At 41.4% G+C, this 23388-nt stretch overlaps 1 protein-coding gene across 1 annotated transcript in view; it reads left to right on the plus strand.

The window, feature by feature from the left end:
* Positions 1 to 1539: 1539 nt before the first annotated feature.
* The window catches only part of drosha (drosha ribonuclease III), a 152320-nt gene continuing 130471 nt past the window's right edge, over positions 1540 to 23388 (plus strand). The window contains 10 exon segments of the mRNA XM_061713722.1: positions 1540 to 1655; positions 4755 to 5595; positions 5674 to 5742; positions 9171 to 9408; positions 9410 to 9451; positions 12340 to 12481; positions 14889 to 15049; positions 18518 to 18598; positions 19859 to 19945; positions 20026 to 20112. Of these exon segments, the coding sequence (XP_061569706.1) occupies positions 4757 to 5595; positions 5674 to 5742; positions 9171 to 9408; positions 9410 to 9451; positions 12340 to 12481; positions 14889 to 15049; positions 18518 to 18598; positions 19859 to 19945; positions 20026 to 20112 (1746 nt within the window). The 5' untranslated portion in view covers positions 1540 to 1655; positions 4755 to 4756.

Below are 23388 nucleotides of genomic sequence, written 5' to 3' on the forward strand. Positions count from 1 at the left end.
TAAAGAAGAGGACTTCTTTACAAAATAGTATATAACACCTGAAAAATACAGATTTATATGAAAAAATCAGTTCCATACAAGGATGATTGATGTGATTGATTGAAACATTGAAAATAGAGGATTCATTTTTAATGCTATGAATATCAAATTACTCAAGACCAAACTGAAGTGCTGCAGAAAGAGTTGTTGGACTGTAATGAGTTATTCTTCACATGAAATGGCCATTATCTTTTTAAGAAATAAAACAAATGACTTGTATTGTAATTGTAGTTTTAATTCAGTATAAATAAAAGAAGTATCAGACATCTGTACTTTATTTTTTAAGAGTGTTGTGGTCCTGCTGTCAAGAGTTCAGACTAAAAAAATGTTTAACTCTTCACTCTGACTCCATGCTTTAAAGTGATGTTTAATATAGTTTAATGAGTACAAATAAAAGCAAACAATTTAAGCAGCAGTGTTTCTTTACAAAACCAAACAGATGTGCAGCCTGCAGTAAGATTTTCTGAGGAAACCTTACTTTTTCCAGTATTGTATCGCATGATAAGATGACACAGGTCAGTTTAGTGGGATATTGTGACAAAAACAACTAACTTCATCTATAAAACTAAACAACATTGCACACTACATAACTATCTACATTGGGGGTTTTTGTCCACAAAGACCTTCAATGTGGACATGTGTGTGTGACTATGGTCTGTGTCTAAACTAATAAACTTCTAAACCATTTTATTTTTTTGTAGAATCATTTTTTTAAACAAATAACTACCTTTTTTTAATTTTACACTGGATGGTAATTACATTTTTCCATATTTTTTCTGTTTGAAGGGAGGGAATGTTTTACATTTAGGTATTTTTCAAATTACCTACATTTTTCCCAAAATAATTTGTAAATCTATTGATTTTTTTTCCTTATAATATTTTATTTTTTCCCTTATGATATTCAACAGCAACTTATTGTATATTTCTCTTATGATATTCGAACAGCCACCTAATGTATTTATCATCATATTTGTTAGATAAATACTTACCTGCTGTACTCTACTGCTCTTACTTTTTTAAAATTTGTGCTTTTTATTATTTTAACTCTTTTCTTATTTTATTTCATTTTATTTATCTATTCTATTTTATTTCATTGTATTATTTCTTATTTGTGTTTCCCTTTTTAATTGACTTGTTACTGTTTTTTGTGTCTTGCTGCATTTAATGTTGATGTAAAACACTTTGATCGTGTTGAATTGTGTTAAACTTGCCTTGCCATATTTTTAAAGCCTTCAAATATATCCCCAAATTATTAGGATATTGTAATATTTATATATTATAATTTCTATTCATTTGCGTCACTGATAACTAATTTACACTTTTATTAAGAAATTATTGCAAAAATTAAAAGAAACGTCTCGAAACCAAAACGGCTTTTCATTGGTCGACGGCGAGATCCTTCCATCTGATTGGTCCTCCCGTGTCCCTCGCTTTAAACGCTCCGACTAGAAACATGGACGCTGAGTTTGCCTTGTGATCCCTTAGCTTAGGCGTCGCATATCCCTCATAAAGTTACCACTTTAAGTCATTTTACGCCGTTGAATCTTCGTAGAATTTATAATATCAAGAGATTAAGGAAGTGCACGCATCTTCTTGGATCCTTCCTACTTCTAAAGGTAATTAATCTGCCGTTTATCTGGTATCCGGGCTAGCAGCATGTCTGCACGAGCTTCAAACATCTAATGGTCAAAATAAACATATCTTGACCAAAGTTGCTTTTTTTTATCCTTAAATAGCATTTTTCGCTTGATTTTCCTTGTTATGTGAGTGGTTTTCACCTTTGGGATGAACTCTAGCTGTGTGGAGGTCAGGTTAGTTGCAGATATCTCTGTTCACTGCTGCACCTGTGAGCATAAATGAAGAGGGTTTGCAAGGTGTAAGGATTGCAAACTGCTCGAAACGGCCAGGTGAGTTTACTCCGTTATGATGGATGATCAGGGAAAGAAGAGGTAGATATTCCTCCTCCCTACTGCCCAGGTGCTGCAGGGCTGAAGAGCTTTACAACTTTATTCTTCTCAAACCAACTGAATGTGGTCCAAACTGCACATCAGGGTCTGATAAATGTCAAGGAACAATCTATTTGAAATTATGACATGGTAGTAAAAAAGTGAGTGTTTGATTATTGTTTTAGTTAGATTAGATAAGGCAAGGCAAGTTTATTTGTATAGCACAATTCAACACAAGGTAATTCAAAGTGCTTTACATCAACATTAAAAGCAGCAAGACACAATTAAACAGTACATAACAAATAAAATGATAAGAAAAGAGGTAAAATAATAAAAAAAACTAAGGGCAGTAGAGTACAGCAGGTCAGTATTTGAACCTCTTGCACCTGTTGATCAGGTCGACTTGCCACATCCCAATGTCCTAATGTTTTTCAATGTTTTTGTATTTATTGTACATATTTATTGTATTATTATGCAATTTTATATAACGTTTTTTTATTTTTAGCACTCCCCTTTCCCCTCAAAGTGCTTATGCTCTTCTTTCAGGCTGCATTTGCAAATAAGAAATTGTTCTTAAATTGCTTGCATGGGTAAAGAAGATTAAAAAAGAAAAAAATATATTTAATTTAAGAGTACGCTTCAGTAAACAGTAATGTTTTTAACCCTGATTTAAAGGAGCTGACAGTTGGAGCAGACCTCAGGTCTACAGGAAGTTTGTTCCACCGGTGAGGAGCAGAATAACTGAACGCTGCCTCACCTTGCTTGGTTCTGGTTCTTGGGAACCACAACAAACCAGATCCAGATGAACCTCAGGGGTCTGGGAGCTTCATAGGAACTAACAGATCCAGCATGTATTTTGGTCCAAGACCATTCAGGTCTTTGTAGACCAGCAGTAAGATTTTAAACTCCATCCTTTGACTCACTGGAACCAGTGTAGCGATTTCATGACCGGTGTAATGTGGTCCAGTTTCCTGATGTTTGTAAGGACTCTAAGGATTATATCGTCCTTTATACATACCTCAATGGGGAAATTTCGCTTTGAGCAGCAGCAGTTCAACACAAGGTAATTCAAAGTGCTTTGCATCAACATTAAAAGACACAATTAAACAGTAAATGACAAATAAAATTATGATAAAAGAGGTAAAAAAATAAAAAGCACAAGTTGTTAGAAAGTAAGGGCAGTACTGGAAATCTGGATGTCCTAGTGGAAATTGAGACTCATCAGACCAGGAGATGTTTTTTATATTTTCCATTGTTCAAGTTGAGTGTATGGCAACTGTCGCCTCATCATCTCGAACCAGTCCGCCCAATCTCCTCTGACACTGACGAGGCATTTTCTTCAACTGCTACTCTCTTTTTTTTGGACCAAATATTTTAGATTCTTGTGTGTGAAAATCCCAGTAGATCACCATTTTCTGAAATACTCACATATTACTCATAAAACTCTGCCATGCCACCTTCCTAAACCCTTAAATCCCTTTCCTTCTCTGCTTTGATGCTCAGTTTTACGGAAGAGTATTAGGGCCACTTAAAAAAAATAAAAAGAATTCTGAGAAAAAAGTCAGAATTCTGACTTTAATATCAGAATTCTGAGAAAAAAGTCAGAATTCTGGGCCACTTAAAAAAAAAATAAAAAGAATTCTGAGAAAAAAGTCAGAATTCTGAGAAAAAAGTCAGAATTCTGAGAAAAAAGTCAGAATTCTGACTTTAATCTCAGAATTCTGAGAAAAAAGTCAGAATTCTGACTTTTTTCTCAGAATTTTTTTTTTTTTTAGTGGCCTAGAATTCTGACTTTTTTCTCAGAATTCTGAGATTAAAGTCAGAATTCTGACTTTTTTCTCAGAATTCTTTTTATTTTTTTTTAAGTGGCCCTAATACTCTTCCGTACAGTTTGAACCACGTCTACCTGCTAAAATGCACTGAGCTGCTGCCATGTGACCAGTGTTAACATGCAACTGAACAGGTGAACCTGATAAACCAGCGGTTAAGCATACATATATGCATTTATATAAATAATTTAGCCATTTTACTAAACTGTAGTAGTCTGCATGCACCGCACGAAGATTAAAACGTTCTAGGAGGTAAATTTAGTGTTTATTTTATTTTTCATCAAATCATTACTCAAGTTTTTTTTTTTTGCATCGTCAAACAACACTAATTATATAGAATTGGATCATAATTGAATAACACACCTGTGAGCAGAGCAACGGGGAAGGAAATAAAAACCATAAACAAACAGAAGTGAGAAAAACCTGAAGCGTGAATGACAGTTTCTGAACATATTTTGTCCAAAAAAGGCAAAAAAAATCCCACAGTGGTGAGTAAACTCTGAGATAGATAACGGTGGTAGTTCAGGAGCTGCACTTGTGAAGCACTTTAATGTTCATCACACCGAGCAGTAGTTAAACTGACCCCCCAGGATCAGATCCTGTGGCTTGAGTGAACCTTCGGCTGCTGAGATAAATGTCCTTTGTCCCGTTCTCCTGAGAATAATGACGTGTGCATCTTTTGGCTTTGTGTATCATTGTTATTGTTGATTTTAGTTATTGAACTGAAGCCAAACTATTTCTTTGACTTGTGTGTTTTGATCTAAATGGTTTATACCCGAGAGACAAACACTGATGTAATGCCAGGCAGGAGACATGTCGGACCCCAACTCCGCTCTGATATACATATTAGTTTTTAATTTGATCAAAAATCTCTCTTTGGATGCATAAAGTATTGATTTGTACAGAAACAGGTGATTTAATCGTCTTCCCTTCTGTCCAGTCATGTCTTTCCAGGACCGTGGGGGTCCCAGGGGCTCGGCCCCCCCAGGCCAGCACGGCTCTCCTCAAAACTACAGACCCACCAACCTGAGGCCGCCCCCTCCGCAGCCTCCCGCGCCTTCGTATCGTTACGACCCACCGGCGGCATCCGGTTACCATGGAAACAGCGGCTACATGCCCCCACACCCGGACTTCATGCAGTATCCTCCTCCGGCGCCCCCCCAGGCCCCCGGTCCTCTCAGCCAGTGCCCTGTGCGCCCCCCTTTTCCCAAGCCTCCTGGCCGACAGGGATTCCCGGACCCCCCGCCCAACTTCCCTCCGCCCCCCCTGCCCGGCTCGGCTGGCGGTCCCACGCCGGGGGCCCAGGTCTCCGCCCAGAACTCCTACCACCCGTATATGATGCCACCCGGGCCCCCACCCCCGATGCCACATCCACCCATGCCCCCCCCTCTTTCCTCCCAGTCTATGAGCTACCACCCTCCTTACCCCATGAGCTACCCCCCCCACCCTCCGTTCCCTCCGCCCACCTTCAACCCGGGCTACGGCCAGAGCCCCGGCCCGTTCCAGCCGGATCACGGCGTCCGGCACGGCGGCCCCTACAAGTACGAGAAGCCCGTGGACAGCAGGAGGTCTCCGGACCGGGGCTACGGCCACGACGACCACCGGCAGAAGGGCTACGGCTACGGTCCCCACGGCGACAGGCACAAGATGGAGTTTCCCGGGGAGAGGAAGGATCGCGGGAGAAGCCCGGAGCGGCGCAACCGGCCTGACGGCGGACGGTACCGGTCCGAGTACGACAGAGGACGGACTCCCGTCCGACACCGGAGCAGAGATCGCAGCAGGTCAGGCGGACAGTCCTCGTCCGGGTGATGTCGGGCCGGTAACGACTTCATTCTCACCGTGTTTGTGTTTGTTCTCAGAGAGCGCTATCGACACCGAGAGAGTCGCAAATCCCAGTCACCTGACCGGCACAGGAAGAGGCCGCGCAGGTAAACGGCACAACACTTTTCCTACCTTTTGATTAATCTTTCTTTGTCTTGAAATATCTATTTACTGATGCATGCCTTGTTTCAGTTCTGGTTTACTTTTCGCCCTTTCTTACTGTGCATTCACACCGAAAGCGTCACAGGCATCCGTCTTCCATTCATTGTCTATGAAAGCTCGCTGCCAGAGGCGATGGAGGCGTCCAGAGCGTCAATTTGAAGTTGAGAGAATCTAAAATTTATGCAAATGAGCAGCGGCGATGCCGAGGCAGCGTCCAATCACAGACAGGGATTCCCGAAGCAAGAAGCTGCAATGCACATTGTACTTTGGTGTACACACAAACATACACTAATTTATTAACATTTTAGCTGATTTGACTGCCGTTTTTACCTGAACTCTGCCCATGTTAAACACGTAACTGATGTTTGAGGACCTGTATAGTCTGAACTATTTTATTTTGCTACATCGATCCAACACAAAATCATTAAAAAACGTGCTTATTAATCACCAAACACAGTTTAAATAATATGACAAAATCTGCTACGCCCGATGTGTCAGTGGTGTGCGGCTCGTCGATAGATGCTGTTCATCCGCAGACCAACTTTGTTAAGGAGCATCAAACTCACTCGTCTTCGCGTAAAAAACACCGAACTATAAAGAAGTGCGATCCATGGTGAAAGAGGAAACCGAAAATGTGCACGCTATATATACAAATATATGTCTAGTATGGAAGTCGTGAAAATAGATGAGCCGACAACTTCTCACGGTGCGGACACAGAAGCGTGTGTCCCTTTTATTAAATCCACCGGTTAACTGACTAACAAACGCTAAGACGCTCGCGCTTCTCACACAGAACTAACTGACTCCAAAAACGTCACCGTACTTAGAAGGACCGTTACACATATCTTAAAACCTGAATAAACACTGTATGTAAATTTCTGGCATTTATCCTGATAACGATAAAAATGCCATGTTTGTTACACAAAAACGTAATCAACGGGAATCTTTCTTTCTTTCTTTCTTTCTTTCTTTCTTTCTTTCTTTCTTTCTTTCTTTCTTTCTTCTTCTTTCTTTCTTTCTTTCTTTCTTTCTTTCTTTCTTTCTTTCTTTCTTTCTTTCTTTCTTTCTTTCTTTCTTTCTTTCTTTCTTTCTTTCTTTCTTTCTTTCTTTCTTTCTTTCTTTCTTTCTTTCTTTCTTCTTTCTTTCTTTCTTTCTTTTCTTTCTTTCTTTCTTTCTTTCTTTCTTTCCTTTCTTTCTTTCTTTCTTTCTTTCTTTCTTCTTTCTTTCTTTCTTTCTTTCTTTCTTTCTTTCTTTCTTTCTTTCTTTTCTTTCTTTCTTTCTTTCTTTCTTTCTTTCTTTCTTTCTTTTCTTTCTTTCTTTCTTTCTTTCTTTCTTTTCTTTCTTCTTTCTTTCTTTCTTTCTTTCTTTCTTTCTTTCTTTCTTTCTTTCTTTCTTTCTTTCTTTCTTTCTTTCTTTCTTTCTTTCTTTCTTTCTTCTTTCTTTCTTTCTTTTCTTTCTTTCTTTCTTTCTTTCTTTCTTTCTTTCTTTCTTTCTTTCTTTCTTTCTTTCTTTCTTTTCTTTCTTTCTCTTTCTTCTTTCTTTCTTTCTTTCTTTCTTTCTTCTTTCTTTCTTTCTTTCTTTCTTTCTTTCTCTTTCTTTCTTTTCTTTCTTTCTTTCTTTCTTTCTTTCTTCTGTCGCAGAACCATAAATCAACTTTACACAAAAACGTCATCAATGGGAATTTATCGTTTTTTACCGCGAGATGAGAAATTCTTATCGTGGGGGAATTTTTTTGACGGTTTATCGTGAACGGTAAAATATCGCCCATTCCTACTTTTAGCGCAAATGCACAGTTGTAGATCTAGCCGGAGTATATGTTTCATTTGCGAGCCGCTGCTTCCCAGCAGATATTTTCTAGTCTTTGGTGCAGTGAGATGTCCCAGGGATCAATTTTACTTTTTCTCTTTGCACACAAGCTTCTTTTGTGTAGTCGCAAAAATTCTCCTCAGAGATTCTCTCTCCTCGTACTTGGACGTCTCCTAAAAGGCCGACTGGTTAAACGTTTTCATCAGATCACTCTGAGCCTGAGTCACTGCTGTTGGGTTCAGACCCGTTAACAGGTGCCGACCAGAACTTTCACCGTGCAGAACAGCAAAGAAAGTAGTTTGTTTCACCTGTAAGGAGGAAAAGAAACTCCAAGTAATGAAAAGAACCTAATATAAAACTTGAAACGGGCATCACTGTGCTGTGGGGATGGATGAAGGATAGATGGATAAAATCAGCATTCTCTGCATCTCTAGTGAAAACATAACCGGTGAGGTCCAACGTGAAGTCAAGAAAATCTAGTGTTTACTACAGACGGAGCATCGGAAAATGAATGCAAATCTGTGAAGCATAAACTGGGAATGTGAGCTTACATCTTCATGTGATTTGTGTTGACCTCAGGATATTTTAGTCGGAGGAAAATGTATTTAATTAGGATGAATAATTCTTTAATAGTTGGGGTTATTTTAAGTCGAGACAGATATGGAAGCCAGTAACCGGTGATTATCTGCAGGACGTGCTGTGAAAGAAAAAGGAGCATGTTTCCCAGGAAGCCGTGGGGAGCATCAGCAGCGGTTATGTGGGATGCTGCTGCACCTCTGCACCCTCAGAACACGATGCATGAAGTATTTTTAAATTGAACTGAATCGTATCCAGTTGTCTTTTTGCGGAGGTTTGACAGTTGTTTCATGGCAATCAGATGAGAAGTTTTGCAACTGGAAAGAAGCAGCTTGTGTGCAAGGAGAAGCCTAGAAATGGGTTTGCTGGACATTCAACAGTTTCAAAAGTGAATCTGAGCGTCTACATTGATTTCTGAAGTGGAGCAGAAAACATCTGCAGCTCAAGACAAAAAGTGCTCTCTTGCTTGCAGAGTATCTGAGAGAGGAAATGAGTCAAAAAGCTTTTTTTGACTCGTTTGATGGTGATAAACCCTTGTGGTATCACTCCAGCTTGATGCATTTGTGATCAGAAGGTTTTCTTTAATTGCAGGAGTCATAGACTTGTGGGACAGTTTTTTTTTTTTTTTTCTTCACCGTTAATAAGTCTGCTTCCTTTTTTTGGCTGCGCAGTAGCTCTGTGATTTAGCTTCCAACCTTAGTTAATTGCATTCTTTCAGAAGTCTGTTTGGAGTGAAAATACTTGACTTGAATCTTAAAATGTCTCAAAATCAGGAGCCCAGTCTGTCTGGAGAGATTTCAAATATCTTTCAAAGACTACTTTTACTTTCTTGAACACTATTAATATCACAGCATTGTTCAAGGTTCTAGCGAGTAGGGAACCCGAGGGAGGAAATTCCAGTTAGGCTCCTGGCAAAGGCCATATCCCTGGCGAAACCAGGCTTTCCCTCTCACTCCTGCCGGCTGTGACCTGCCGTTCTTGTTACCTGCAGCCGCTCGACCAGCAGAGACAGGAAACGTGGTCGCTGGGAGGAGGACAAGGACCGGAGGTCCGAGAGCTCCTCGGGGATGAGCCGGGAGCGCAGCTACTCCTCCTTCAGGAGCCGGGACTCCGAAGAGCCGTTCAGCGACCGCGAGCGAGACAGAGAACGAGAACGGGACCGAGAGAGGGAGAAGGGGGAGGAAGAGAGAGAGGAGGAACTGCTGAAACCTGCGTGGATCCGCTGCACCGCACGCCGAGAACTTCTACTCCAATGACCCCATGGACCAAGTGGTACTGTTGACCCCTTCTTTATTCTATGCAACATGATGAGTTATTGTTTTACTAACTTTGTACCATTTCCAAGAGTCTGAGCATCAATTTGGTAACTGCTTTTTACAAGCAATCAGCAAATCCTGCACAGACTTGTTATAGTTTTAGCTTTTTAATGTCTCTGACCCTTAGAAATCAACATTTCTACATTAATTTGCTCTAAAATGTGATTTGATCTTCATGTAAATCACAATAAAAGACAGATGCAACATGTTCAAGCTGGTAACACCCTAAAAAATAAGTTTCTCATATCTAATAATAGTCTAGAAAGAATATGTGGAGCATAGTAAGCACACTGCTGGTCCAAAACAACCTCTCAGTGGTTAAGTGTGGTAGAGGGAGCATAATAATTGAGGCTTACGTTGTTGTCTTCAGGCCTGAAGCACCTGATGGGAAAATAAAGTCCCCAGTCGAGCAGCTGTGACCCAGAGACACCGAAAGATCTGGTTGAAGTCAATCCTGCCGAAGGAGATGGCTCTTGTAGCCATGTTTTCCCCTAAAGATACAATAAATCACTGTTTTTGTGTTACCAGCGTGTGTCATGGACTTCGATGATCAAATTAAACCACAATCAGGTCGTTTCCAAACACTTTCCACTTTCCAGCGTAGCTGTTTTCCAACAGTTTGGGTTTGCAGCTTAGCAGGAGCTTCACAGACGGCACTTTCCCTCTCTAATGCTTCGTGACGTCTGGACGCCAGCTCCTTTTCCTTCTCTGAAACTCTGACCTTTAGCAGTGTTCTCCGAGAGACGGGCCCCTGTCATGCTCGCCGGTTCTCTAACGGTGAATTACACGTTCTGATTCTGGTCCGCCCCTCAGAAAAACTGAAGCCGCTGCAAACATGTTCAGATGGGCTGCAGCTTGGCTTTTGGCCTCCGTCACAAACAGATTTAACAGTCTTCATCTCTCGGCCCGTTCAGCAGTGAAAGAGACGACGCAGAACAAAGGGTAACGGAGGGCATCGTTTATCAAGTCTGAACCTATAATAATGAAATAAGTCTCTAATTTCATTCAAAAGCAGACAGTTTTCTCTTTTTGTGACGTAATTGGGTTTAGTCAGTTTTCAAAATCAGACTACATGAGTCCATTTGTGACTCAACTCCAGCTCTCAAGGCTTCGCTCTGCTGATGGCATCTTCATTAATCGACTGTGGTCCCGAGGACGGTACAGAAACGTTCAACTCCTTGCAGGCGCTTGGTGTGATCTGGATTAGCTGTGGGTTCGAGAGGGTTCTCTGGCATACACAAAAAAAATCAAAGCATCAAAATATCACATTGGCTATGATAACTTTTCTTCTTCTGTTATCCTAAAATAGGGGGGTGGGTGTTGCCACGGACCTTACGATATTGCGATATCCAAATTTTGCTATATATTGCGATGTTATAGATCGCTGAAAACTGTAAAAGGGATTATGCAACTCAAAATCCGAGTTGCACGTATATCAGATTATCGTAATAATTCATGGTACTAACAGAGTCAAAACAATGTAATTCAAATGATCCATGATCTTTTATTGTAACTATACAAGCTAAAGTTACAACATATTTGCATATGTGCATATTTGCACATTATTTACATAATACGGAATTAACATTAACAATCTTATTTATCCCATGTATACAATAAAGGCCCAATCCCAATACACCCCCTACTTTTCTTCACTAGCCCTACTTTCTTTCACTCGCCCTTCTTTTCTTCACTACCCCTAAAAAAGAAGGGACAGATTTTAGGGCACTTGAAATCTTCCCAGGGGCATGTCCCAATACACCCCCTACCCCTCGTTTTCATCCCTACCCCTAATCAGGAAGCAGAGAGCCAAAAGCTGTTTTAATTTCAGCTGTAGCGCTGTTAATATGCCACTTTATTAAGTTTTAATATTTTTTCAGGTGTAAAAGTAACCGTTAAGATCCCCAACCTGGGCTCAGTTTATCCAAATAACGGCTGTTAAGAAATTTGACCCAATGTTTTCGGAGATGATAAGAGCCGCCGGTCCGGGGCGCAGCAGCAGAACAGACGTGATCGCCCTGCGCCGTCGTCCCGGGGGAGAAACCTGCAGCTCTGTGGAGAATTACCGCTGGCTGAAATAAATCATTTAGGAAGATAAATGTTGGTTTAATAGATGAAATCTAACAGTTGTAGCTACGCCTGTTAAGAAATTTGCTCCGAAAATTTCGGGATTTCTGCCTGCCTGCCAGCTCGGGAGCTGATTTATGGTTCCACGTTAAATCGACGCAGAGCCTACGGCGTAGGGTACGGCGTACAGCGCGCGTCCCCGCGTAACCTATGGCGTAGGCTCTGCGTTGGTGTAACGCGGAACCATAAATCAGCCTTTATTCTGGCGAGGTTGCAAAAAACGGGCAAAAAAGTGATTATGTACATTCACTGAGTGAATATTATGAAAGTAAAATATATATTTCTCGCTACAAAATGTAATCAAAACTCATTTTTATGCAGAAACTAACTCAAAATATTTTTTTATTCACTAAAAAATAAGAAATGTCCGCCATGTTTTTTTTTTTTGATTCAGTCCGCAAATGACGACAAAGCATTCTGGGAAATTTTTTGGTCCCTAGGTCAGCTAGTGAGGATCCGAAAACCCTCACTCCGTAGGGACACATTCATAGCCACTACCCCTCCTTTTCTCCACTCCCCCTAGGTGAAAAGAGGAGTATTGGGACAGACCCAAAGTCTGAAACATAGTTTATTTGAAAAAATAATTTGATATTCATATTTTGAATATCTATCAAATCGTCCGGCAAAGTATTGTGATACATCGCCACATCGATATTTTTGACCACCCCTGTCGTAAAAGATGAGCTGCAGTCCGTCACAGAGCATCGTCTGTTTCAGGGCGACTCTACCGTCGTGGGGACGAGCAAACTGCGAGCCCTGTACGAGCGCTTCGAAGAGGAGCTGGGCCAGAGACAGGAGCGAGCCAAGGAGGCTCGGCCCAAGTGGGATCCGCCCAAGACAAAGCTGGACGAGGATCCAGGTGGGTAGCGCCGAGGCAGAGACTTGTAACCCTCAAACTCCTGTTGCATTTGAGAACAAAAAGGTTTGGAGGTATTGAAACTACTGTAATAAAACTTCTGTTTTACGATAAAGACAAACTAAACATAAGTGCCAGTTGAACCTGTTCATTTTTAGATTTTGTAGATGTCCCTTGACAACATATTTACCATATTGGCCCAAATATAAGACGACCCTGATGTTAAGACCCCCGCTTTTTCAAGACTCAAGTTTGAAAAAAGACTTTTTGAACACGAAATTAAATTTTTATACAGAAAATAATTACAGTACATCTGAAACAAATGATTATAACAATATATTTGAGAGAAAAAGCATGTTTTTTGCCTCATTCAAATCATCATCTTGAAGTTTGCATCATAACTTCTCCTCAGCTGCCGGTTTACCTGGCCAATCTTCAACCCAGTTTTCTCTTCATTTTCTCTTATTGCTATTTTTTATTTTTTTCTTCTTCGTGCTACCGCTATTTTTATTCTTTGTGGCAGGGGTTCGCTTTGGCCTGGGGAGTTAAGTTCAGTGTGCTTTAAAGATCTGGCGCCATCTAGCGTTGTGAATGGATATAATGTCTAGACCCCGAATGTAAGACGACCCCCACTTTTTCAGTCTCTTTCAATGCAAAAAACACCGTCTTATGTTCAGGCCAATACAGTAAGAGCGATTTGAATGCTCCACAATTAAGAGGTCCTTTTGTGTCAAACATGTTGGGACAAGGTTTTCATGCAGGCAGTTGCCTCTAGTGCTGGGCGGTATACCGGTTCATACCGAATACCGGTGTTTATTGTTCTTATGATATGAATTTTTCATATACCGTAATACCGGTGAGTATGTACAGTAACGTACACAACGTTGGGAACGCCGCGCTACGTAGCGCAGCTGGACATTGTTTGTGAGGGGACTGTTTAGCAGTAGTGATGCACCGATTGTTCGGTAACCGAAATTGTTCGGCCGAAAATGGCAAAAAAACACTTTCTGTGTTCGGTGGAATAAGTAGGAAAAAAACTGAACAATTAATAACAGCGTTGTAATATAAGGAAATAGACTGGCCGCTCCCGTAACAGTTGCGCACCACAAACATAAATCGTTGGCCAACCAAAAAGTAACCACATAAGAATTTTACCTAACATTCACCAGGAGGTGGAACCAAAACAACATCAGTCAGATCAGTCAGACAACACTTAAAGTCTTTAAGTGTTGTCTGACTGATTCTCTCACTTCATTAGAATCATAAGTGCTGCCACCTCATTGTAAACAGCATCATTTTGTGAGGCCATGCAAACCTGTATTTATACTAGTGTGGACATTACTGTTTTTCTACAATATTTCCTCCTCATGACAGTAAAATAGGCCATTCTAAGCAAATTTACTGCAGCAATTCCTTTCCAAATCATTAGAAAATGTGGTTGACACCCAGTTGTGCATGAAAAAAAAATACTGTGATATACCGTGAAACCGATATAATTTTGAAAAATACCATGATATAGATTTTTGGTCATACCGCCCAGCACTAGTTGCCTCTTCAAAACGGTAAACAATGCTGTTAGAGCAACAGTAAGTAAGTGGCTTACCGATATGTCAGCTCCAACATTGAGCGTCAAAGTGAAACATTGTAAAAAGACGAGTGTCGGATATCCTCCAGCAAACTCTCTTAGCAACCTACTTTTGTTCATTATACATATAAAATGTGAAAAGACCAAATACGGACAGGATCTCCACCGTCGCCGCTGCATCACTGCACACAAGCGTTGCCATAAAGAATTCATATCAAGGAACCAAGCATGCTGCATTTTGTTCAACATGGTAAAAGCTGCAGCTAGAGCAGCGGCAGCGCTGCTCGTAGTGGAGCTTCAGTGGGGAAACTCGGGGCTGAGATAACACAACAATCAAGAATTACTCCACTTGTTGACGAGCTTTGTTACTGGTACACATAAAAAGCCAGCAGTACTTTAGAGATGAACTGCTCGCGATGTTATCCTCCGGACCGCCAGCTTCACCGTCTCTTTCAGCTCTGCAATAATATCTGTCTCACTCGGGGAAATCTCATTTGTGAATTATCTGGCTGCGGGCGCTGATTTCACAATCAAGTACTCCAGTTAATATGCTGATAAGGACTGAAGACCCTTCTTAGCTCCGAGCAGCAAACCGCTCAGATGACTGGTAATTATAACCCTCAATTTGGCGAGAGCTTTCTTTTTTTCTTGTTAATGGAGCGAGTTAGATGGGGGGGAAAATAGAAAATAATAGTAAAACTGGACTGTTTATTTACAGAAACCAAAGTCCTAAGCTTGGTCTTTGAGTTTGGTTCATTTGGTAAAACTTTCTCTTTCCTTGGACGTCCCAGTGATTAAAGACGTTTCCTGCTCTCCTTGTTTCAGACGACAGCAGCAGCGAGTCGGACTGCGAGTCGGACGGGGAAGGAAGCAGCTGCTCCAGCAGCTCCGACTCGGACGTGTTTGACGTCATCGCTGAGATCAAGAGGAAAAAGGCTCATCCCGACCGGCTGCACGAGGAGCTGTGGTACAACGACGCAGGACAGGTGGGTCCGCTGCTACTAGGGGATGCATACAGTCTGATTACAGTCTCAATCAATCAAACCTTATTTAAAAAGCACTTTTCATGCATATATGTAGCACAAAGTGCTTTACATGTTTAAAAATTTGACAATTTAAAAAGTTAAAACGGGACCCAAACCCCCCCACCTCTCACACAGACCTCACTCCCCCTCATACACATGACAGACACATCATAATAATTAAAATGTAGGACCTCACGATAGGATACCATATTTTATTTTATTACAAGTCTCACCAGCCATAAAATGCATAATAAAGAAGGAAAAAACATATAAGTCGCATTTTTGGGGGGGATTTATTTTATAAAATCCAACACCAAGAACAGACATGTCATCTTGAAAGGCCATTTAAAATAAAACAGGAATAGAGGCAACAGGCTGAATAATTGTATGGTACGTTAAATGACACAACTGAGAACGTGCCTGGTATGTTAACATCACATATTAAAAGTTATTCAGATAACTATAGCATAGAAGAAATTTACCAAACCATCCGTGTCACTCCAAATATCTAAAATACAAATATCTAAAATCCAATGAAATCTTCATCCTCTGTGTAACTTTTAAACAACTCTGCTAACTCCGGAGGTAGAAGATGCGGCGCTTCCTCTTCTACCTCGCTTACGTCAGAATCATCGTCAGTTGCAGTTCGCCCTCTGGAGGTTTAGTGTGAAAATAACATGTGAAATGATAAACCGCTAATAATGTGTTAATAATTTCACACACAAGTCGCTCCAGGGCATAAGTCGCACCCCCGGCCAAACTATGAAAAAAACGTCAACTTATAGTCCGGAAAATACGGTACACATCACGATACTTGAGTCATGATACAATATTGCGATATATTGCAATGTTATAGATAGTTTGCTGAAAACTGTAAAAGGCATTATACATCATAATAATTAAAATGTAGAGTTAAAAAAATGAAATAAGGATAAGCACAAAGGGACCAGAGAGGAAACACCACCTTACAGAGCCATCTGCATCGGGAAGGGGACGTGTTCTTGGTGTTATTAATTTCCTTTTACATTGACTCATTGATTAATACAGCGTTGCTCCTGAGACACATCACAGGGATTTACAGGGACCCGGTATCTAATGTAACACCCAAACACGTAATTAAACTAAAACTCTGCCTCAAATGCAGCCCCGAGGCTGTTTAAGGGACACCAACGTGGATCTAGAGTTCTAAGCAGCGTGTCTGCAACACCCAACAGCACATTTTAGGTGTCTCCTACGTCAGTGCGCAGTGCCAAAGCCTTCGTGGGATCTTCCTGCCGGCGGCCTGATGACCGTCTCTGATCGATGCAGTGCAGAAACTCAACACACCGGTAAAGACGGCTCCGTGCTGGGATGTGATCTGGAGCCCCTGCTGCTGAATGTGCAAAGAGAAACGCTGTACACGTTATAAATAATTAACTGGGCCAGGGTTCTGCAGCACAGGCCTGATTCAAACCGATATATCACCATTCGCTTGTCTCCACGCGTCTGCTGGTCACTTATTCACATGAATCAGGAGTGTTGGAGCAGGGAAAGGTCTAAACCGGGCCCACGTCGGGCCCCTGAGGTCTTCGGTGGTACCGGAGACGGTTCCTGCTCACAGCTATGACCTTCTCCAAACAGCTTTTATTGACTTTCTAATACTGACTGACTGCATCCATAGAATTTCTCCTTGGACAATAAGAGGGGATTAATAACGATGAAATGAAATCGCTCACCGACAAACAGTGGTTTTTCAGTGTAAAACTGAGGGGCAAACGTTAACTGCAGAGAGAGTAGAGAGTAGATCTGACCGTAAACGTCTGGACGGACCAGAAGGTCATTCCTCCCCACAGAGCAGTCGGCTGACTGGACTACTGAACTGTAGGGCTGGGTTAGAATAAATTGATTTGAGTAGATTTTCCTTTGAAATAATCTGCTATTGATTCATAAAATCCCCAAATCGATCATTTAATGTATTTTCTAGTGTGTGTAATGCAGCCTGCAGATTAAAGCCAGGTAGTCTCATGACGAGGTAAGGAGCGTTGAAAGCAGATGAAGACAAACAAAGCTGAAAGCAGATGTTTGGATGCATTTTGGATTCAAAAAACACAAACCAGCAGTGAACTGGATAACTTCTTTGGGCTCAATTGTTGATGAAATCATTAATATTTTTGATAAAGCACCAAGTTGGAGTTAGTTTCTAGAATTTACAGAATTAGTTTTCTGAAGTAAAATTGGTACCGTCTCTGAACTATCCTTACCCGAATCGCAAAATTGAATCAGGCCCTTGCGAATCAAATCGAATTGATTTTGGAAATCTGAATCAATACCCAGCTCTACTGAACTGGTCCGATCACCACACAACTGGACCCTCATCAGCGATGGAAAGAAGAGCACAGATCCCAGCTAGTCGTAAGATCTTCCCTCCTCGGATGGCTGGAATCTGCCCTGTTAGGCTTGTAGAGATCCGGTGATGGGCAAGGGACTCGGTGGAGCCTCTGCTGCTCCACATCAAGGGGTTGGTTGGGTGGTTTGATCATCTGGTGAGGATACGAACCTCCTGGTTCTCCCTCTGGAGAACCAGGAGGTTCGTAACCAGGAAAAAAAGTCTCCTTGAGATTAAAAATCTTTTACAAGAGAGTCCTGACACAAACAATAACAAAACACTTAAAAACAAATCAGAAAATACAGATCACAAACAAAATCAGCAGTCAAAGCATCTACAGCCAGTTGTACTTGCTTCCAAGTCTTTCAGAAGAACCTTAAAAGCATCAAGTGATACCAAATTACTCAATTTTAAGATGTTCTGCAACTCGTTCCAAGCAGAGGGGGCAGCAGAGCTGAAAGCTACTAGCTTGTCCAGTGCGGACCGTTGGTACAGTCAATAAAAATAAGTCCTGCGACCGAAGACCGAATATGAACTTGTCCTTAAGATTTCCTCAAGTAGACACCCAAACTCACAACTCATTTGATGTTATTTTGGATCCATAACTCCCATAATAAGCTGCATCATAACTTCTGGTGACTCGAGGACTAAATCCAATTTACGATCAGTAAAGTACTTTTATCTACTTGATTTGAGAGAGAACCAAGTTCAAGTCCTCCCGTGGGAGCTTTACAAACGCCATGAATATTCATATTCAAACGTTTTAGGGCTTCCAAACGCTAAAATGTTGGGTTGATCTTTAATTTTGTTTCCACAAAATGTGAAGCGAAGGTGCAGCCCAACAGTCCGGCCGGGAGGCTGCTGCACATACTAAACACGGCCGGCTACAAAGGCGAGCGCGGCGCTCAACATTTCCACACTTCAAACCCTCATGACTTCAAAGTCCGGTGGAAAAATAAAAAGGTCAACAGACTGCACTTGGGAGAGGGGGAACGTGCAGCCCTTGTGTCGGACACGGCGGGTAAAGCAGTGGTGCCTGATTTACGTATTTTCTTTCTGTCCAGATGAATGATGGCCCCTTGTGTAAGTGCAGTGCCAAGGCCAGACGGACGGGGATCCGCCACAGCATCTACCCAGGAGAGGAGGTGTGACACGCTCTGAATAAATCACCCTTCTGTAACCTTGAGGCTGCGCCGCTCAGGGCCCAGGAGGTTATTCCAGTTGGTAATGAACGTATTTCCACGCAGAGCACTTCCTGTTGGACTAAAGGAACAATACGTACATTTGTAGAACCCTGATGATGATGATGCATTAATAAAATGTGTTTTAGTGACTCTAAGGGTTTTTTACATCCTGTATGCCATCATAAAAGCTGATTATTCTAGTTTATTCAAATCTTTATACATTTACTTATTTTTGCACCACCTCTGATTTGTTATAAGCCCAGGCTTCATTCATAATTCAAGATCAATATTCTTCATCACTGAAGGATTGGGTTTTCTGGCTTTGTCAAGGACTTATTTTTTTGTTTCCACCATAAAAGTTCAGTCAGATTAAGTTTTGAGCTTTTTTCTGGACACGTTATTGAGCCGACGGTGTTTTGAAGGAGTGTTTTAATGCTTTTTGCTCTGAGGAAGCCGTATCTTCATCATCATCACCTATTTTAGATGGGTAGAAAGCGTAGAAAGATCTCAGAGTTGACGGCTGCTTGTTTCTTGTTTACATTTTTGCAAGTATTTGTTTTAGAAATTAAAGTTAAATTGTAGTTTAACCGCGTGAAGACATGATGGGAGGCGTTTTGAAGGAGTGTTTTAATGCTCTTTGCTCTGAGGAAGTTTCATCATCATCATCACCTACGTCTAAGATCTCAGTGTTGACGGCTGCTCGCCTCCATCAGCAATGGTTTAATTCAGTTAATCATCTTCAAAAGCTTCTGCAGTCGGATTAAAGATTCATCCCCGAATCTGAGGTTCATAATCATTATTTATACGCGACATCCAGCTGGTGTCGCTTTTGGTCAAATCCTCTGGTTTACTGCAGTTGACGCCTGATTTACACGGCATTATAGTTTACGTGTTTCTTTTTTGCAAGTATTTGTTTTAGAAATGAAAGTTAAATTGCAGTTTAACCGTGTGAAGACATGATGAGTCTTTTATCCTGATGTAGGTTGGTTATTCCTGCTCAGACTTTCGGCCCGTCGAGGCCGTTTTAAGGTCATTTCCTGTCGGAGGGGAATTTAATTGAGGCTTTTGTGTCCTTGTTTGTGAATTAGTGCACTAATTGCTGGTTTGACCTGAAAAATATTGGTCAATTATTTGCCTTTGTAAGGTCACATTTAATATGAGCAGCACATCTAGGGTCGTTAAAGCCTGCCAGTTATGATCTTACTCTTTTACTTTCCACAGCCGGTGAAGGAGTGCCGCGTAATGAACAACAACTCTGGGAAACTGTTCCACTACAGGATCACCGTGTCTCCGCCCACCAACTTCCTGGTATGTCAAAGACTTAAAATCTCCCATCATGCTTCTCTGATGTGATCAGTCCTGATCGCTGTGCTGCGTTTCTGCCCCAGACCGACCGGCCGACGGTGATCGAGTACGATGACCACGAGTACCTGTTTGAAGGTTTCTCCCTCTTCAGCCACAAGCCTCTCACCAACGTAAGTGTCACTCTGTCCTCAGTCTAAAGTTGCTTTCGTAATCGAAAATTACGCCTAAATATCGTTGTCAACGAATCTTTATCACCTGAGGAAAACGAGACGCAACGAAAATAATGCTCATGTGACGATAATGATAATTAAATATATAATGCAATATCGTAGAGGAATAAAAACAAGACTGTAGATTAAAATGTAAATTGTAGATTACAAAATAAAAACTAAAATGTGTCTTCATTTTTGTTGACCAAAACGAGATGAGACGAAATGTTATAACAAAGATCCTTACTGTCCATTTTTAAGTAGTTTCTTCTGGTTTAGTCGCTGCTGCTGGATGAAAACCGAATGCGTCATCGAAAAAGAAAAAGATGAGGAGAAATGCGGTGACAAAATCACAAGAAAAAATAAATATGTTGTAAACTCAAATTAGAGTCTTCTGTATCTGGAATGAATGTATTCTTGAGTCTATAAGGTAACAATAATAGAATAATAAGATAACCTTGTTTGAATTGTAAAATGGGTTTGGCTAAATACAATCTTTGACTAAAACGAGACTAAAATGTTCCTGGACAATTCTGACTAAAATGAGACTAAACTGCTCAGACTTTTAGTCGACTGAAACTTGACACGACTAAAAGGAGAATGAACGTGACTAAAACTAATAAAAACTAAAATGATAGCTTGACCCAACGACTAGACTTAAACTGAAATTGAAACACAACCTCAGTCTCCTGTAAGCGTTTAAAGAACAACCAGAAAGCTCCGCCAGTATGAAAGCTGGTGAACAAACCTAAATGTTTGGGAGTAGTCGTTTATTCTGACAAACATTTTAGAGAGACAAAAACAAGAATATTCCTGAAGCCGGACTGATCAAGACCGAGCTAGTGAACTCTGCAACTAACCGAGTCAGACGTCCAACGACGCGCCGTTACCGATGTTTCACTCTGTCCAGCTTCAGTTGCATCATCCATCATCCCTCCGCTTGTAGTATTGGAACGGGGGGGGGGTTCAGTTACGTGATGTTTATAAAAGGAGAAATCGCATCACTTCTAATCACACCAGGGTTTATTCCAGCCGCCCCTCAGACGCGGCGGAGCTGCGAGTGATTATTAACGTCCACATGCCGGGAACAGCGTGCTGGTTTCCAACCGCTGAGACGTTTGAAGAGCGTCTAGAAATGACAGCGGAGACGAGGAGAGGCAGCGGCAGCCGTGGAGGACGGACATGAGCTGGTAAAGCTCCCTCCGTCCTCTGCAGCGGGTTTCTTCTTTTAATAAACACCTTCATCGTTGATGGCTTTACGAGTCTGTCAGAGCGACGGCGTTTAGATTGTCAGACAACGGGCCCATCATGGTTCATACTCTTTATTTCCTTTGGATATGGCTGAAGTGACGTGGAGAGAGACTCAGTACAGTCCTGGAGGACACCGTCTCCACCATCATTACACAAAGACCATCTATATCTGTTCTTTCAAAATAAAAGCTTCTATTTTCCTTAATGTAAGAAAACATGGACATGGAGAGAGACACAGGACACCGTCCCTACCAGCTTTACTTTTCGTCTGATAGAAACCTGCACAAAGAGCTTCTATATCTATTCTTTCAAAATAAAAGCTTCTATTGTCCTTATTATAAGAAAATAGTGATGCACCGATTGTTCGGTAACCGAAATTGTTTGGCCGAAAATGGCAAAAAAACACTTTCGGTGTTCGGTGGAATAAGTGGGGAGACACCTCACCGGGGGAGACACCAACAATTAATAACGGCGTTGTAAAATAAGGAAATAGACTGGCCGCTCCGTCCTGTAACGTTGCGCACTACTTAAATCGTTGGCCAACCAAAAACTAACCCCATAAGAATTTTACCTAACATTCACCAGGAGGTGGAACCAAAACAACATAATGCTGGGAAATTTAAAAAAATTCATTTTTTTATGTTCAATAAATATTTTCTACCTTGTAATTTTGCAAAATATTTTTTTCTTTTAAAAGCATGCCTAAATCAAATGTATTTGATTTATGCAATGGTGAAAAAATTGGCAAAATAAATGAAAAACTGCTGAAGAACCATGTTCGCTATTGTTCGGTATTCGGCCAAGCATTTATTATTATTTTCAGTTTCGGTTTCGGCCACAAATTTTCATTTCGGTGCATCACTATAAGAAAAGTAAACTCAATCAATTTTTATCAAACCAAACCGAGGAAACACTGATAGTCAGACGCAGCAGAGGCTGCAGCGCGGACGCTCTGAAGAAGTTTTCCTCTTCTGTGGCTCAGACGCTGCTGACGACTTCTATTTTTACTGTCACAACCACTGATCGGATGTAAAAATAACCCGTACCGCTGGCGCATCAGGCGAGTCTGGCGAGTCAGATTTATGTCTCAGAAAGCATTGAATTGTCGTTCATGTCCAACCAGGGCTCCTCCCACTTGGACATGCCTGGAAACCCCCCCAGGAAGGTGTTCTGGGGTGTAGTTTTTCTTCTGAGGATGGACCAGTAGAGCGTTTGCATTGATCTACCCATCCATCCACTGCTTCATGAATGAAAGATTAAAACTGACTGGTCGAAATGAAAAACATAGCAAATAAAAATGATAGAATATTTGTATTTCCTGCCAATGCTGATTCGGTTCTCACTGACCAGCGCAGGTTTCTGATGTTTTTTGTCCCTTGGGTGAAAACCCCCCCCATAAACTTCAATTTTTTGCTCCATTTTCCTTAAAAAATGACTTCAAACTGAGTTGGATTGGGTTTTGACATCTTTGTCGCCTGGACAAACTCCCCTCTCAGTCCGCTGACCTTGTTAGAGTCCTGGCTCGCGCTCCAAGGCCCATCAGAGGCGGTCGACATCAGAGCGCCTGCAATTTAAAACGAACCTCTCTCTCTGTTGTCATTTGGGCTGAAACCTGATTTTCATCCCAAGGAAGAGCTTTAAAGACGGCGAGAAATCGAACGGCAAACGTGTGTTAAGTGTGTGTTCTTCTCCCGCTCGTTTGAATAATAGAGTTCTTGGTCAATAACCGTCCGTCTTGAAAGGAGCCGGGAGGATTAATGCGCGATCTGAGCTGGATAATTTGAGCGGCCCTCGTTTAAAAGCCGAGGGTAAACGCCGGCTGACGGCGCAGAGATTTAGCCCCCCGCTAGTTAGCCGCTGGGATGGGCAAGAATGAGTTTGGCTCCCAGGTTAATCTCTTAAAACGGAGCGCGGCGCTCTGACAACAAAGACGGTGTAACTAGTGAGATTAAGCAGAAGCAGTGCAGGCTTATCTGTTCAGCGAGA

The sequence above is a fragment of the Cololabis saira genome, chromosome 22, assembly GCF_033807715.1.
Source record: "Cololabis saira isolate AMF1-May2022 chromosome 22, fColSai1.1, whole genome shotgun sequence".
Taxonomy (NCBI): domain Eukaryota; kingdom Metazoa; phylum Chordata; class Actinopteri; order Beloniformes; family Belonidae; genus Cololabis; species Cololabis saira.